The 17,064-nt window shown below is 40.6% G+C and overlaps 1 protein-coding gene and 1 long non-coding RNA gene across 2 annotated transcripts; one reads left to right on the top strand and one right to left on the bottom strand.

Annotated features, from left to right (window-relative positions):
• Window positions 1-187: 187 nt before the first annotated feature.
• On the bottom strand, window positions 188-14,497 carry LOC109201471 (uncharacterized). Its single transcript, XM_019357163.1, has 5 exons — window positions 14,258-14,497; window positions 12,839-13,195; window positions 12,640-12,747; window positions 2,255-2,581; window positions 188-402 (listed from the first exon to the last, which is right to left on the bottom strand). Exons 1-5 carry the CDS (start codon window positions 14,292-14,294, stop codon window positions 236-238), a joined length of 996 nt encoding a protein of 331 aa, XP_019212708.1. The 5' UTR covers window positions 14,295-14,497; the 3' UTR covers window positions 188-235.
• A 947-nt stretch (window positions 14,498-15,444) lies between these two features.
• LOC109201492 (uncharacterized) lies at window positions 15,445-16,659 on the top strand. Its single transcript, XR_002061549.2, has 2 exons — window positions 15,445-15,847; window positions 16,013-16,659. It is a non-coding gene; the product is annotated as an uncharacterized LOC109201492 (long non-coding RNA).
• The last annotated feature ends 405 nt before the right edge of the window (window positions 16,660-17,064 follow it).

Genomic DNA, 17,064 nt, shown 5'->3' with positions numbered 1-17,064 from the left:
AGTCTCTCAACAGATATTTTCCTACAAGAGATATCATATCCAGCATGGGTGAGACAGCAGTTCACTGACCTCTGACTTTCAGCTCCACTTGTTTCTTCAGCAGGATGTTTCCCTCCCTGCTGTAGACGGTGCAGGTGTAGGTGTAGTGATCCCAGTCTGTGGGGTATTTCAGGGTCAGACTGAGGTCTCCAGTTTTCAGCAGGTCTTTATTCATCTTCGTTCGGTCTCTGTAAAACTAGTCCTGTTCTTTAAACTGGTCAGAGCCGTTCTCATACACGTGGACCTTCCTGGTTCGGATGTAAATACAAGTCCACTCCACTTTAGCATCTTCAGGCAGGCGATGTCTGGTTTTGCAGGGCAGCTGGACAGACTCCACCCCATCCTTCACCTCTACACAGGGGACTGAGAGGACAACAAAGCACAATGAGTTGTACAGACAGTGCAGCAGCATGAAGTTAAACCTTTTCAGTGAAAACATGTTTGACCATTTTCGACTCTGAAATATGTTCCTTTGCTCCACAGTACAGAGTACAGTGTACAGTACAGTGGTGTCTGTCCAATCAGCAGCAGAGCTGACTCTTTACCAGAATGCTTTGTGTCAAATGTACAGAATCAAATCCTTTGTTTGTTTCTGAAGAGTAAAGTTTTTATTTTTATCTTTCAAGGTTTATATTATTTCTTAGAATCTTTCAAAGAAACTGTAGAAGTTACTAGACTATGATTCAACTACACAGTCAGCTGGTCTCTTGATCTGCTCTCTGAATGCTCAGCCTGAGCTCAAAATGAACTTAAAGAAACGTCTGTTGTGGTTGTTAGGTCTGCACTCGCAGGCCTCGCTAGCTCAGAGACTTATCCCGATGAACAAAGCAAGACAATCAGAGCTCGATCAGTTTTTACTTGCGCAAGGGTCGTAATCTCAGAGCTGCAAGCTCTGCACCCAAACTCAGTCAACTTCAACTCCAGCCTCTCCTCGCAGCCTTTTATTAAATGAATACAGTTACACAACCCCCTCTTGTAAAACCTGTATGATGTGTTGTAAGAGCAAAGGCACTGTGTGTGTGTGAATGCTCGTGCGAGTATGTAAGTGAATGTGTGTGTGTACGTGTCTGTGCGTGTGTGTCTGTATATGTGACTTCCTGTCGACCATAATATCCTATTAGAGCGATTAGAACATGCTGTAGGTATTACAGGTACTGCACTGCAGTGGTTTGTATCATATCTATCTAATAGACTAAAGGAAAAAAGCTTTGTAACTATCCCAACTAGTGAAGACTGTGTAATTTCTACAACACTGCTTTCCTCCCCGAGGTCTGCAAAGCCGTTTAAAAGCCCCTTTGAGGTCCCTGTGTAATCACATAAACCTTTGATAAAAATTAACTGAACTCAGACATGCACAGAACGTTTTCCTTCATTGTGTGGTTGAACAGCTGTAGGGTTTGTTTCCATTGGTTGCTGAAGGCACATCACAGCACACAGCAGTCAAACTTTGACCCCTACATGTGCGTGTACTCCTCACTTGTGCACTTTAGCTGCACTTTGCTTGGTGCAGTGGGAAAACTGAAGGTAGAAAGACAAACAAGCAGCAACAGAAGCCAGCTGCAGCAAAAACCTTCAGGCTGTAGCACAAACACTAAAAGCAATCAATATTTTAAAATTTGTGTTAGCTTGTCCAGAGCCTTAGAAAACTGTTTCCTATTTACAAAAATGGCTGACCAATTAAATGCTACATTTCTGTCAAACCCCTTGAATTAACCTCCAGAGTCCCAGTGTCTTTTTATTTCTACATACTTTATGGGTTTGGCCTGTGTGAGTGAATAAAGGCTTGTGAGTATAAATACTGATCTTTGTAGTAGCAGAAGTATTTCTCTAATATGAGGACAGGGGCTACATTCTACAAAGTTCAATAAAGTCAGCATTGCTTATCAAAGTATAAATCCGTATTAATTAGCATAAAGTCAAAGGTGCAGAAAATGTAAAGTTCCCATATGAGGATGCAGGATCTGGGTCACAGATCTGGTGGATAAAGTTGAAGGCTTCAATAACATCTTGATAGTTTCATTTAAAATCACCTTTGCTGGTTTACAGACAAAGTGCCCAAAAACGTAGGGACCTTCTGTATCTGCAGCTCACTCATAACATCCTGTTCACCATAGTAACCACAGTCACATTATCAATGACAGGCCCTTGTTACCAAACTTTACCATTTCTATTAATCTTATACTGTAAACCTTTGACCTGTAACTACAGCTCTGACCTTTGACTTTCAGCTTCACTTTTTTCTTCAGGATTTTTCCCTCCCTGGTGCTGACGGTGCAGGTGTATGTGTCTGTGTCTTTGTCTGTGGGGTATTTCAGAGTCAGACTGAGGTTGGAAACTGTCAGCCGGTTTCTCTTCATCTTGGTTCGGTTTGTGTATAACCAGTGTTGTTGTGGTTGAGGCTGGTCAGAGTCACTTTGCTGCACATGGGCTGTCCTGTTAAAGCTGTCAGTCCACATCACTGTAGCGTCTTCAGGCAGGTGCACTGTGGTTATAAAGGGAAGTTGAACAGACTCCACCCCTGAATCCACCTTCACCTGCGGGACTGAGAGGACAACAAACATCATCATCAGCTTCACAGGAAGTCTTTAAGATGTTAACCTTTGGCATGTGTCTGCTTGAGTGGAGCAGGTAGTGATTTAAATAGTTACTGTGTATTTTCAGTGTTGTTCCTGAAAATATTTGTATTGTTTTCTGATTACAGTGTTTTCTGATTACTGCCTAGTGATGTTCGATTCGTGAACGAATCGTTCAATACTCGAGAATCACTTTACTGACTCGTGAATCATGATTCACAAGCGCAACTGACTCACTGACTCATCCCTGTTGCTGTTAGCAAACTAATTCCATTAGTAGAAATATATCTAGCTTATAATTAAAATTGTGGGGAAAAAAAACAACAGCCAGTTTATTAACAAAAACATTTCTGCTCTGAACTGGAAGAAAAAACCCTGAGTCGAAGCTCACATCAAAACAATAGCTCCTCGGTTCACAGTAGCATCGCTCAGCTAGCATGCTAACAGCACATTTGAGTTACTCACCCCCTCCCTCCTGTGCTGAATCATAGCATAAGCGAATCACTCAGGACTCTCTAACCCCCTTCCTCCTGGCTCACAGCTCAAACGAGTTGAACGAATCACTGACTCACTCACTCACCCCCTCCCTTCCTGTTACGAATCACTCACTCACCCCCTCCCTCCTGGCTCACAGCTTGTTCTTCTTCTCCTTCTTCTTCTTGCTTGGCAACCAATGTTAAGGCGCTTTACCGCCCTCTGGCTCACAGCTCAGTGGACATTTAGATGAGAAAATATATAATATTTATAAATATAGATTTGCTCTTAAGAAAATAGTTGTTTTCTTTTACAATCATTAATCTTAGCAGTAGAATTTACATTAAAAGAGAAACAAATTAAGTTTGAGTGAAAATGGGAGTTTGCAAAGAAAAGCGTTTGGACTTCTTTAAGTTGCTTGAAGACGTTTCACCTCTCATCCGAGAAGCTTCTTCAGTTCTAAGGTCAAATGGCCGAGAGTCCCAGATTTAAACCCAGTGGGAGTATCCCCCCAAAGAGGGACAAAGGACCCCCTGGTGATCCTCTAATCACATGAGCCAATGTGTGAAAGGTCTTGCCTTCAAGACCTTGAAAAGGACAAAATCATTGACCGCATTACATATCACCGCCTTTACCCAGGGGATGCCATACCCTGCATTTATGGACTTCCTAAAATCCACAAGGAAGGGGTCCCACTCAGACCCATAGTCAGTAGCATAAACTCAGCCACTTATAACATTGCGAAACACCTTGCTACCATCCTTGCACCTCTCGTGGGGAACACCCCACACCACATCAAGAACTCCACCGACTTCACCGACAAGGTCCAGAAACTTACCCTGGACCCAGATGAAACCATGGTGTCCTTTGATGTGGTCTCTCTCTTCACTTGCATACCCACCACGGAGGCAGTGGAGACTGTCAGAAAACGACTACAAGAAGACAGCTCCTTGGAAGACAGGACCAACTTCACACCCGATCAGATCTGCACACTGTTAGACCTCTGCCTTACCGCAACATACTTCAAATACAACGAAGGCTTCTACAGACAAAAACATGGCTGTGCCATGGGCTCCCTGGTGTCACCTATTGTAGCCAACCTTTACATGGAGGAAGTGGAAAGGAAGGCTCTTGGCTCTTTCAAAGGAAGAGTACCCAGCCACTGGTACAGATATGTAGATGACACCTGGGTCAAAATCAAGACACAAGAAGTGGAATCCTTCACTGCGCACATCAACGCTGTGGATAAAAACATCAAGTTCACCAGGGAAGACACAAAGGATACCTGTTTGCCTTTCCTGGACTGCGCCGTGCACATTGAAGAGAATGGCAACCTCAACATCGAAGTTTACCGGAAGCCCACACACACGGACCAGTACCTCCTCTTTGACTCCCATCACCCTCTAGAACACAAACTTGGAGTAATCAGGACCCTACACCACCGGGCAGAACATGTTCCCTCTAAGCCTGAAGGGAAAAAAGAAGGAACACACACACGTAAAGGAAGCACTCAAAACATGCGGTTATCCTAACTGGGCGTTCATAAAGTCAGCAAAAAGGCACAGAAAAGAAGATCAGACACCAGCGAGGGAGGATAAGAAAGACAGACGCAACAACGTTGTCATCCCCTATGTAGCCGGTGTATCAGAGAAACTCAGGAGAGTTTTCTCCAAGCACGACATCCCAGTGTACTTCAGACCCAGCAACACACTCAGACAGAAACTGGTTCACCCGAAAGACAAAACTCCAAAACACAGACTTAACAACGTGGTGTATGCTGTACAGTGCAGCGAGGAATGCCCAGACCTCTACACTGGAGAGACCAAACAGCCACTTCACAAGCGCATGGCACAACATAGAAGAGCCACCTCCACAGGACAAGACTCAGCAGTCCATCTGCATCTTAAGGATAAAGGTCACTCTTTCGAGGATGCCAATGTTCACATTTTGGACAGAGAGGACAGATGGTTTGAAAGAGGAGTGAAAGAGGCCATCTATGTCCTCTGTGAGCGACCATCTTTGAACAGAGGCGGTGGTTTACGACACCAACTGTCTGCCATCTATAATCCAGTTTTGAGTTCCCTCCCCAGACGCCTTAACGCCCACTCACATCCTGGGCCATCTGACCTCAGGAATTCACATGACAAGGTGGACAAGGGCCAGGTTTCACAATGAGCTCACCCGAAACCCTGGCTGATTAGGTCCCACACCCGCTTTCACACCTTGGCTCATGTGATTAGAGGATCACCAGGGGGTCCTTTGTCCTTCTTTGGGGGGATACTCCCACTGGGTTTAAATCTGGGACTCTCTGCCATTTGACCTTAGAACTGAAGAGGCTTCTCGGATGAGAGGTGAATCAATCTACAGCAGGCGGTGCAATCAATCTAATCACTCAATCTACAGCAGGCGGTGCTGGACCAAGGCCAGGAAGATCGTGAAGGACCTCAGCCATCCCAACAACGGACTGTTCTCTCTGTTGAGGTCAGGAAAGCGTTTCCGCTCCCTGAAGACCAACACAGAGAGACTGAGGAGGAGCTTCTTCCCGCAGGCGATACGGTCTCTCAATCATCACACCACCACATAGAACGGACCCACACATATGATTCTTACACACACACACTGGACAGTCTGGACTTTGTTTACACTTAATCACTTTAAGCATATTTGCACTGCACAAGACACCTACAATGTGGTTTGCACAACAATGGACATTATATTTTTCCATCTCCATTTAATACTTGTAAAATGCTGCTGTTATTGTATGTATATTTATATTTCTTCATACATTCTTATATATTTCTATACTGTGTATTGTGTATTTTGTTGTACAGCTACTTTATTTTCAACTTTAATTCATATATATTTTATCTTATTCCTTCCCAGTTAAATTTGCCCTTCATTCTAATTTGTGTTGTACAGTTATTTTATTTTTCAACAAATTCATATATATATTTTATTTTATTCCTTCCTAGTTAAATTTACCCTTTTTAATTTTCATATTTATTTCCTATCTTATTCATAGCCTTTTCTGTTTTTTCTTTAGGTCACGAGCAGTTGTGTAAGCATTTCACTGCATATCGTACTGTGTATGACTGTGTATGTGACAAATAAAAAAAAATTTGAATTTGAATTTCAAGCAACTTAAAGAAGTCCAGACGCTTTTCTTTGCAAACTCCCTTGACTACGATGACCTGGATGACTGAGAACCTTCACAGACACTTTGAGTGAAAATATACATTTTTGCACTCTCTGGTCAACTGACTCAGTGACTCAAATGACTCAAGAAACCCGATTCACTTTATTGAGTGACTCATTAAAACTCGATTCAGTAAAAAGAATCAAATTTACCATCACTATTACTGCCTGTTGTTTTAGGCTGGAATTATATTTTTCTCTTCTCTGTGGGGTTTTATTCCGCTTGTACTGGTGTAACGTAGGTGAAGCTCATTGGACTTTATATGATACGTGTTCTCTTTATCATTCATCCTAGGTACAGAGTGACACAGTACTACACAAACGTCCCTCGTGTCTTGATATCTTGCCAACAAAATGGGAAATCAGTGAAGCGATTTATTGAAATATGTGCAAAGTATACAGGAGTAGTTCACCAGGACTTTTGAAGGACATTTTGTTCTTCTGTAATTTGGCCTCAGCCTATAGTTATGTACAGAGGTGGGTAGTAACGAGCTACATTTACTCCGTTACATTTACTTGAGTAAGTTTTTGAAAAAAATGTACTTTTTAAGTACCTTTTTTGCACGATACTTTTTACTTTTACTTGAGTAAATTTATGAAGAAGAAACGGTACTTTTACTCCGCTACATTTGCAAAATTCGACTCGTTACTTTAAAAAAAATAATTAGTTTAACACATTAGATAACATGCCGTCAGTGGAGTTTCCGGTAACTTTTTTACCAATGAGACGTGGCCATACAGTCACATGACCAGTTTGAAACCGTGGCGGGCAGAGCGGCCCAAGCGTTTCAAAGTAGCGGACACACGGAAAGAAGAAATATGATGGCAGAGTCTACGCTAGAGCTGAAGAGGACGAACATCTTTGGCCTCACATACAAAGAATGTTTCGCTTAAAAGCAGCACAAAAGAACAGCTATGTCTGCAGTGTCGGTGTCTTCAGGGAGAGCCAAAACAAACCAGCGTGAAACAACTCAACTCGTTTAACCTGAGGAAACGGTAAGTTTTCTCTAAATATCTTTTTAGCTGTGGTTAGCTGGATGTCAGTCTTATGTTACAGCAGCTGTGTCGAGCTCGAGCTGCGAGTCATATTTCCGGCCCTACGTTGTAGTGAGATAAGTTTGTGGGTGTTTTGTGCAGCTTCGGCTGTCTTTTTAACTGCTCGCTGGTTAGCTAGCGTGAGCTATAAGCTAACAGCTAGCCTGGTTAATGACGCTAGAGTTCCACGCACATGCAAACAGCTCGTCTCTACTGCTTTAACTGTTAAACAGAAGGCAATACTGCGGGTGACAGGGTTTATTATGTGAAACAGCAGTTTGTTTAGTTTAAACAGTCCACATTAAGCTGGGCAAACACTGCGATTTTTTTCAGTCACGTTATTCCGCTCCTGCTCAAACTGTACAATTAAATCGCAGAGGTTAGAAGTTCATAGGTCACGATGCAGGGTCTCACACTATACGGCCTGATGCTCTGATGCGACCTGAGTACTCAAACTGTGCGTCCATAACATGAAGCTTATCATACAAAATCTGTCACTTGCTCTCCCTCTCTCTGTCTTTCACTCACTCAGACACACATCAACTCTGCTAAATTACTAATGAAAAACATTGACCAGGCAGCTGTGATTGAGCAGCAATGTCCATTCAACTCTTGGTTGTTGTAGTCGTGGATTTCAAACTGGTTTGATTATCATGCGACAATACGATTGATGATTGGGAGCTGGTCGTGAGGTGTTAGCTGCTTTTTGTTACCCCATGTATACTACACGATGCACACACGATTAAGGCAAAACACGGCCGATCCCCAAAACTGTTGCGCGACTGAAAAATCGTCTCAAAATGGGCCAAAAATCGCACAGTGTATGGGCAGTTTTTGGAGGCTAGCTCCAAACAAACATCTGCAGCTTGGCAGTGTATACAGCACTATGATGACCAGACCTAATTCTTTTGAAAACCTTACGTCTTTCCACAGGTCTCCACTTCATCAGACATCACCTAGACACAGAGCTGGATGAGGCCAGGACAAACAGCAGCCTAACCGACGAAGATGATGGATCCATGGGGTCAGGAAAGCCAGAAGCAGAGGAACTGGAGAGATACCTTTCATGTCCATTCACTGGAGGTGTGGATCTATTGCATGACTTTCCTCAGATCAAGAAGCTGTCGATCAAAGTCGATACAGCTCTTCCTGCATCTGCAGCCTGTGAGAGACTTTTTAGTCATGCAGGACTCCTGTTCACTGCCAAACGGTCACAGCTTCACAGCAAGAACCTTGAGAGCAAACTGCTGTCTGATTTGATGTTACAATTAAAAATGTTTGTGTTTTTATCTGAAGAGTTTATAAATATCTGGTTTCCACTGTATATTTGATGAATGTCAGCACAAAGAGGGAGAGAGAGGAACAAGAGCAGGTGAGACAGACATGTTAGTCAAATGGTTGTTTACCAAAAGTATCACCGTATCACAGGAACTCATGTATCTCGTACCTAGTGTTTCTTTTTAGGTTTGTTATTTTTCAAATTCTATATTTATTAAGTTATGCAGACTTGTTTGAACAACAAGGCTAAATAATTATATAAACTTTTCTGAATCTAAATAGTGGACTTTGGTAGAATTAAAAAATAAGTGTAGTGCAGGTCTATGATGGTTTTTAGTGCTACTATCATCTAGTTCTGGTTCTAGTTCTGTCCTGGTTAAGTCCTAAGTAGTCCTGATTTTGAACTGTTGTAGTCCTGTTTTAATTCCAGATCAGTTCTGGGTCTGGTTGAATTGGGGTTTAGTCCCTGTGTTTTGATACAGCCCCGACTTTGTTCTGCCTTGCTGCTTAATTTAAAAACTAGTTTAAGGTGTCCTGCATATGTGATATATATTTTTCCCTATATGAAGTCATTCTTTTTTGAACAAAACTGAAAACAGAGGCAATTAATCTTTCAGCTGAAGCTGAACCACCATTTCACTGAAGAAACAATTTATGGTAAAGTGAGCCATACACATATGAACATCTACATAGTGGAAATTTGTATTTGTCTTCTATAATTAGTTTTACTCTGATTTCAGTGTTTATTTGTGAGTGTAGTTTTTACATTTTTACATATTACATTGTGTTAATCCACTGTCTATACTTCAGGGTATTTTAGTATACAGAATAAGTTTTGTTAGAATGTCTATTCTTATGGAATTTTAGCACAGATGTGTTTTTTTTTTTTTTTTATTCCTGCTGCCTGCCTTGGGAATAAACTTTTCCTGATTATACCTGTTGCATCTCTTTGTCATTTGTTTCTGATTTACTTAATCCCTCCTTGTATTTAAAAGAACCACCCCTAGTATGACATTCTAGCGCATCAGCTGCAGTCTGTTATGTTGAAGTTGCCTCGTTCTAATGTTTTCTCTGAGGCTGCTGTAAATGCGAATATATTCACTGTGGGTTTTGCTTGAAAAAGCTTTACGTTGTGAAAAACTGAAATCTTGAAATTAGAATTGTTGTGCCTTATTTTGTGGATCTTTTTACATATATTCCTTTTGAAAATACTAAAATTTGTATATTTATTTATGATTGTCTGATAGCATTTATTTATAAAATAAATCGGACATTTCAAACAGTTACTCACTAGATACTCTTACTTGAGTAGCCTTTTCACCAAGTACTTTTTTACTCTTACTCGAGTAACTTTTTTGACGACTACTTTTTACTTTTACTTGAGTAATAATATTTTAAAGTAATGATACTCTTACTTGAGTACAATTTTTGGATACTCGACCCACCTCTGGTTATGTACAAGGAGTAAACTTAAAATGAGTGATGCTTGTTTCATGATCCTCCAGAGGTTTTAAGCTGGTAAAAGCTTTGGACTGCAAGCAGACCAGTTTAGCACCTGAGCTCTTCCCTGCTATTTTATCAGACGCTGTTTAGCATGATGTTATTGAATTATGTAAGGCCTTCACTTAAGAAGACATTGTATCACTGGGAGCATTTGTTGTTGTAAAGCCTGTAAATAACTTTGAGCACAGATTGAGTCTTTCCAGATGTGCAAGCACTATACCTTACCATCAGAGATCATGTTTTTTAACTGAGCTCTAATGACAAGTCAGATGCCTCCTCTTCTTTTGAGGATGCAGTGTCCATGTTGTCCCAATAATCCTATCGTTACAACGCCATTACAGTTACTAACAAGAAAATCCGGTCCGTTACTATTTTTCAACAAACAGACGGTTGAAGCTGTGTTCAGCTTACCGCATCTTATATCAGTTGCACGGAAGTAGCTGACTACGTACGTAATCTGGACGCTACAGCTTTAAGCAGCTGCGCGCGCTTTGGAGTGGCACAAATAATTTGTGTGGCATCTTATTGAATGCAGAACAGCTGATTGTTCTGTAAATAGTTTGAAATGGTTATTTTAAAAAAGGGTAAAAGGTAAATGGGTGCAAATAACTTTGTTGTTTGCAAAACTTGTGCGTAGGATTTTAAAATTGACAATTTATATTTGCATTTAAAGTTATGAAATATGATTCATTAAACATTAGGGCTGCCACGATTAGTCGACTAGTCACGATTACGTCGACTATCAAAATCGTCGACGACTGATTTAATAGTCGACGCGTCGTTTGAAGCTTTGTAAGATCACAAAAGACGCAGGAATCAGTAGTAGGATTTAAGAGTGTAATAACGGACTGAAACAGAAGATGGCAGCACTGCATATACAAGGATGCCAGCTGCCGTTAAACCCCGAAGAAGAAGAAGTAACTCTATCCCAGAATTCATAGCGCAGCCCAGCTAAGTTTCCAACAATGGCGGCAGCTAGTTAGTTTTAATATTACTCTTATTATTCTTTCTGGGTCACAAAATAAACGTTTAACATATTTTCAGGCGAGAATGTAACTGTGTAAAACCTCAAATATCTGCTCAGTTTATCAAGACACCGCATATTTTCAAAAGCGCACCAACGTTTTCGGAGACATCTGTTACCCACCAGCTCGATAGCTAGCCGGGGGCAAGGCTCATTAGAGCCCGTAAGAACATCGGACTCCCGGCAAATCGTTTTCAAACCCACCGCCGTCTTTCGCTACTCAGGTTAAACATATATAAGTCACTTAGATAACTTTAGAATGTTATTGTTTGGCTTTTTTTAGTATTTTATTTGTTCCTGAGTAAATCGGTTTGGCTGAGATTAAAGTTATAGTTTTTACACAGCTGAATAAACGTCAAGCAGACAACTGATTATCAGAAGTGTGAGATGCTCGAGAACATACTCCGGTGTCCCGTTATATTTTAGATAGCAAGGAGTTTATTAAACTTCACCGAAACAATCTGCAAACTTCATTAAAATTTAATAAACTATCTTCTTGTCTTTATTTTTAGTTAGCACATACCTTAAACACTTAAAACTGTAAGCTAATGATAGTTATATAAGAGCAGATGCACGCTGGTGCAATAAGCTGTACGTTTTACGTCCAATGGATGCATGATCTGATTAGTCGACTAATCGCAAAAATAATCGGTGACTAGTCGACTATCAAAATAATCGTTTGTGGCAGCCCTATTAAACATGTTTGTGGTTGTTACAGTAAAAATATAACTTTTTCTACTCTTATGTTATGTTTTTTTGTCTGATTTTAGATCAATTGTGTTAATACAGTATGTCAAAATGAAAACATGACTGTAAATTCAGACACGTGAGGTTGTGATGAATGATACCAAACAAGACAAAGTAAATAGTTTTTAAAGGTAAAATGTGGAGGGAAAATCAAAAGTAGTAAAAAATGTTCAATTATACCCAGGACCCCAGAGGGTTAAACGTTAACACAATAGTTACTTTTCAAGTAATTAATTACTTTTAGAATATTGTAACTCAGTTACTAACTCAGTTACTTTTTTTGAAGAAGTAACTTGTAACTATAATTAATTACTTTGTCAAAGTAATTTGCCCAACACTGCCCAGGACTGATTTTCAGCCTTGTTCCTGTGCACAGAGATTACTCCTGATTCTCTGAAACCTTTAATAATGTTATTTGCTGTAAATGATGAGATATTTACAGTTTTCAGAATTCTGTCCTGAGGAACATTATTTTGTAATTGTTTTTGCAAACTCTGAACATCTTTACTTTGGGTAACTCTGCCTCTCTTAATACTCAACAATGTTATTGATGTTAGTTAGTTAAATAATTATACAGATGTTTCATTTTTTGCTTTTTGTTGCTGAAACTTTTTGGAAAATTGTTACTGCCATTGAATTCAAAACTTTATTAAAATTGTATATTTTCTCAGGTTGCTGGTTCCCTTAAAAACATTTGAAGTCAAGATCACTAACCACCATCATTTAAAATTGGAAATGTGACCACATCACACATGGGGTCACATCACATACCTTTCACAAAATAGTGTCTGAAGTACATGCCTCCACCGACAATTAAGAATGCAGCCAGATTCAAGAAAACCAGGAGAACTGTGACCCTGCTGCGCCCTAACAACACAACTGTGAACAAAAACAGGAAAATTGCGTGATGTTAAAATAATGCTGCAGAATCTCTAACGCTGCACATGATTTTTCATTTGTTTGCACTGACCTCCACCTGTGGCCCTCTGGACCTGCAGCTGCACTGTTGTCTCACCCTGTTCATGTCCAGACTTGCGGGCGGTGCAGGTGTAGTTGCCACTATCAGACAGTTGAAGATTTTTCAGAGTGAGGCTGAGGTTTCCAGTTTCCAGAGCATCAGTATTCATGTATGTTCGCCCGCTGTAATGCTGGTTTTGGTTCTGAAGGTTATCGCCTTCCTGTTCACGCAGGTGAACTGTGGGTGGATTGAGGTCGGACCGGCTCCACACAACTGCGCATTCTTTCACATTAAAACTGAGAAACCTACATGGCAGCAGGACAAACTCTGCTCCCTCCTGCACCTCCACACTTGAGGCATGCTGGGAAACTGAAGAGTTTAAACCTGAAATCATTCCCACACTTTATTATGACAGCAGGAAACTTACTACAGGCTGAAGTAGATACCACAGTCACAATGCAGCAGTTCCAGTGATGCACACCGGCTGATTTCATGAAATCATATTGATTCAGTGTTTTTTTTTTATTTGTTTAGATAATAAGGACATTATTCCTGAGACATGACCAAAGTGGCTGCTGTTTCATAACTGTCACAAAACCTGTGAGACCAGTTACACTGTCATGGTGGCTAGATGAAACCAGCCAAGTGCATCAGCTTAGAGTGACTCGAGCTGATAATAGAACAGATAGAGACCACATCAGGCTGCAGTTTTGTCTCACTGCTTCAGTGAGAGAAGACATTTAAGATAAAGTAACACTGACTCAGATAATGTCAGTATGTTTACAATGGCATACTGCAGGATGTTGTGATGGGTGAACCTAAAGTCTGGACTTTCATAAATTGATAAATCCATTTCTGTCAGCCAAATAAAGTGTGTCCTGAACTCTTTTACTGAAACAGTCTTGAACTTATATTACTTTAAAAACAAAACCTGCCATAGTGAAAGAGGCTACACCCTGGATGGTTGCTTTTTTATCCCTTTTGGCAAGCATGGCTACCAAGACTAAAGCACAATTATGCTTAAATGCAGTTTTTAGTTTATTGCTTCTTTTATTGTTTATGTTTTTTTTAATTTATTATCCTTTTTTGTCAGACACATAAACACAGCAGAAACTTTAAGTAACTCATTACTTGCATTGAACAGCAGAGGGCTCTAAGTGACACATACAACATACCACCTGGATTTGTGTAGCAGTAAGCCCACAAAGGTGCCCTTTCTTTAGGATGGAGGGCAGTATCTTCATCCTGTTAGGGTTAGAAGAACCCAGTGGGACCAAGGTGAAGTATCAACTGCGACAGCATGTGGCAGTTAAGACCTCACCTTGTTTATGAATGCACACAAACCTGTCTGACTGTGTGTGTCTGTGTGTGTCTCTGCAAGTGTGATATTAATGGAGCTTGGATTGTGAGAACAGAGGCAGATTTTCTTACCGTGCAGGAGAATCACAAACACCAACAGGGTCTTCATCTTTCTGTAAAAACAGCAAATAGCTAAAAAAAAAATTCCTTCAGTCTTCTTCTGCCTGAGGAAATCAGCAGTAAATCCACAGACATAATCCACCTGCTCCTCACCTTACACGAACACACCTTCAGTTTTTTTCATTCAGCAAGAGGAAACACTTGTTCAGAGGGAGGAAGGGACTGTTCACATAGCTCTAGCCAGTAAAGACGACGACAAGAGAAACAAAGCAAATAGAGAGAAAAGAAACGTGAGTCAGGACCAGTTTAATACGTCTGTAATCAAAAATTTTAATCATCACGTCAGACTAAAGTGAAATATTATCTCTTTGTTTCCTCGTATCCTTCCATATATGATAAACGAGAATAAAGTACATAATAATAATAAGAGTAATAAATAATGTTTTACTGCTGTCTACCAGCAGCAGCTTCACAGCCCACCAGGGGTTTAAGTACTTACCCCCAACAGCAGCCCTCCTTATAAAGTTAACTGTGGTTAGTATCTGTAAGAAATAAAAAAATTAATAATAATAGCTAACTTTAATTCAGTAATAAAGAATATTATTATTATCATTAGAAAAGAACAGGAGTGATTGACTGGTAACACTGTAAGAGTAACAGTATTTAAAATATTAGCAGTTATTAATTATATTTTAGTCAAGATCATTTTAGAGTTTATTAAAAATGTTTTTAAAAAGTATTACCCTTCCACCTCTAACAGTGATGATATATTAGTTTTGGATGAACAAATATTGTAGTTTGTATTCTTTATTTGCATTTTAGAGGTTTAAATAACAATATTGATTCAGTTTTCTGTGGAAAAGGCAAAGAGGGAACTGCACATCTCGTTCATTAACTCTAAAAGAAAATGTTTCCTCTGTGTTGCTGTGAAAATCACTCATTCAGTTCAGCAGCTCAGCCTCGCTCTGCAGAAGCAGCGTGCCAAGCTGATGATGTTAAGAGGGAAGTAGTGAAGAGGATGATGTCGCTCTGCTTTCAGTCATCATCCCGACAACATGAAGACTTCATCTGCTCCTCTGTGAGTCACACACTGAAATCCTTCACTGATCTTTTTCATCGATTCATTGATAGCAGCTCTAATAAACACTCCTGGATGCTCTCACTCACTGACTGCTTGTTTTAGGTGAGAGAATGTTAAGGGATTTTGTGATTTTATGATGTTTTTCCTTTTTGATACATTTTCCTTTTTAATGTTTCATTTACTCAGCTCTCCTTATAATGCTCCATTTACTCATTTACTCATATGCTCCTGTTAAGAAAGGCTTGGAAAGCACATAGTGTTCACATATCTTTATGTTTTGTCTTTTGCTTCTTCTCACACACATACACATGAGCCCCGCAGTATTCGCTGACTCCTGTGAAAGTCTCTTGCAGACACCCTTGGAAACAGGACCCAACTGGCTTCTGTTTTCCTCGAGATAGACACTACACACACACACACACATATACACTGTGTCCCATACATGCCCAGATTGTCTGTTACAGCCTGACAAAACAGGGAATGCTACGATGTATAAATAAAGCTGACTACAAAGCCTCGGGGTGAGTATCACCCGATCACTCACCCGTGCGCACGTAGTTCTCTGAACAAAACTCTGACTGTTTCTGTATTCTTTCAATGTTTAAAAATGTCTTGCCACTGACATTTAATTGGTCCTTCGAGCCGGATAGTTTATTGATATTATTGTATCATCTAACTATTCACAGACGGAGCCACCAGATCCTGACGTCGTGACTACCTGCACTGCAACCACCGTTTCTAGCGAAGCGAGGAAAAGCCCAGAGTCGTACATTCGCCTACTGGCCAGTGTCTTATACAGGTCCACGACGCCGGGTTCTCGGTGACGCCGGGAAAAAGAACACAGCGCAACATTGAAGGTGAATATAAAGCAGCCAGAAACACTTTGCGTTGAATAATCGATTTTGGTTTGACACTGCTCAAAGTAGAAGGGTCCTGTGTGGACCGAAAAGGAAAAGGACAGACGTGTCCTATGTAATATGCTCGCCCGGGTAAGACGAAACAACCTGCCCTGTGGGGGCCTGTTTCGCACCATAAGTAAGGGTTGGTAGCCAGTATATCTCACGCTCGCCTGTGTAAGACGGATTAACACGCCCTGAGAGGCTCAATCCGCAACAAAAATAAAGGTTGGTAGCCAGAGAAGCGAGAGTGTCAAATAAAAATAGGATTTTCTCTAAGCGCGCTAACTGTTTGCTGAATGTTTGTTGAGGAGTAAGTGCTTCATTGAATAGGAGCTCTAGGCTCCTGCACTACTCCTATTGTTTTCCTGTGAGTACTGGATGGTGAGAAAGAGAAAAGGTTGCGCGTCAACGCGTAAAATTAAGTCCGCCCTGAATTTAGTTCAGGGTAGAAGGCTGACTTAATAACCTCCTCTGACTCTAGTACCAGAACGTCTCACAGTGTGTGTTGGCAGTATTAATAAATAAATAAATCAATAAAGTGGTCCTATTGAAATAAAATATAAAATATAAGCATTGAAATAAAATATAACATATAATTATTGAGAAGCAGAGAGAGGAATGTGTTGGGAGACTGGCGTGCAGTTTGCGCTGTCAAGGTGGGCGTGTTGCCTGCTTATCTGTTTAACAATGATGAAAATGATATTAAATAAATCTCTTAGTGTGTTAATACAGGAAGCTACGGACCTGGACCAACTGCCCCCACAAGCACAGCGGCCGAAACAAAATTATAGTAATGGGAACCACACCCAGCAAGAATCAGCAGCTGTGAAACAGACAGC

Source organism: Oreochromis niloticus, linkage group LG3 (genome assembly GCF_001858045.2).
Source record: "Oreochromis niloticus isolate F11D_XX linkage group LG3, O_niloticus_UMD_NMBU, whole genome shotgun sequence".
In the NCBI taxonomy this organism is placed as follows: Eukaryota; Metazoa; Chordata; class Actinopteri; order Cichliformes; family Cichlidae; genus Oreochromis; species Oreochromis niloticus.
This window is presented reverse-complemented; position numbering and strand designations above follow the sequence as displayed.

Coding starts and splice junctions, on each gene's coding strand:
- LOC109201471 (XM_019357163.1), bottom strand. CDS start 14,294: ATGAAGACCCTGTTGGTGTTTGTGATTCTCCTGCACG. Junction 13,196..14,257: donor GTTTGTGATTCTCCTGCACG/GTAAGAAAATCT, acceptor TAAACTCTTCAG/TTTCCCAGCATGCCTCAAGT. Junction 12,748..12,838: donor CCAGAGGGCCACAGGTGGAG/GTCAGTGCAAAC, acceptor TTTTGTTCACAG/TTGTGTTGTTAGGGCGCAGC.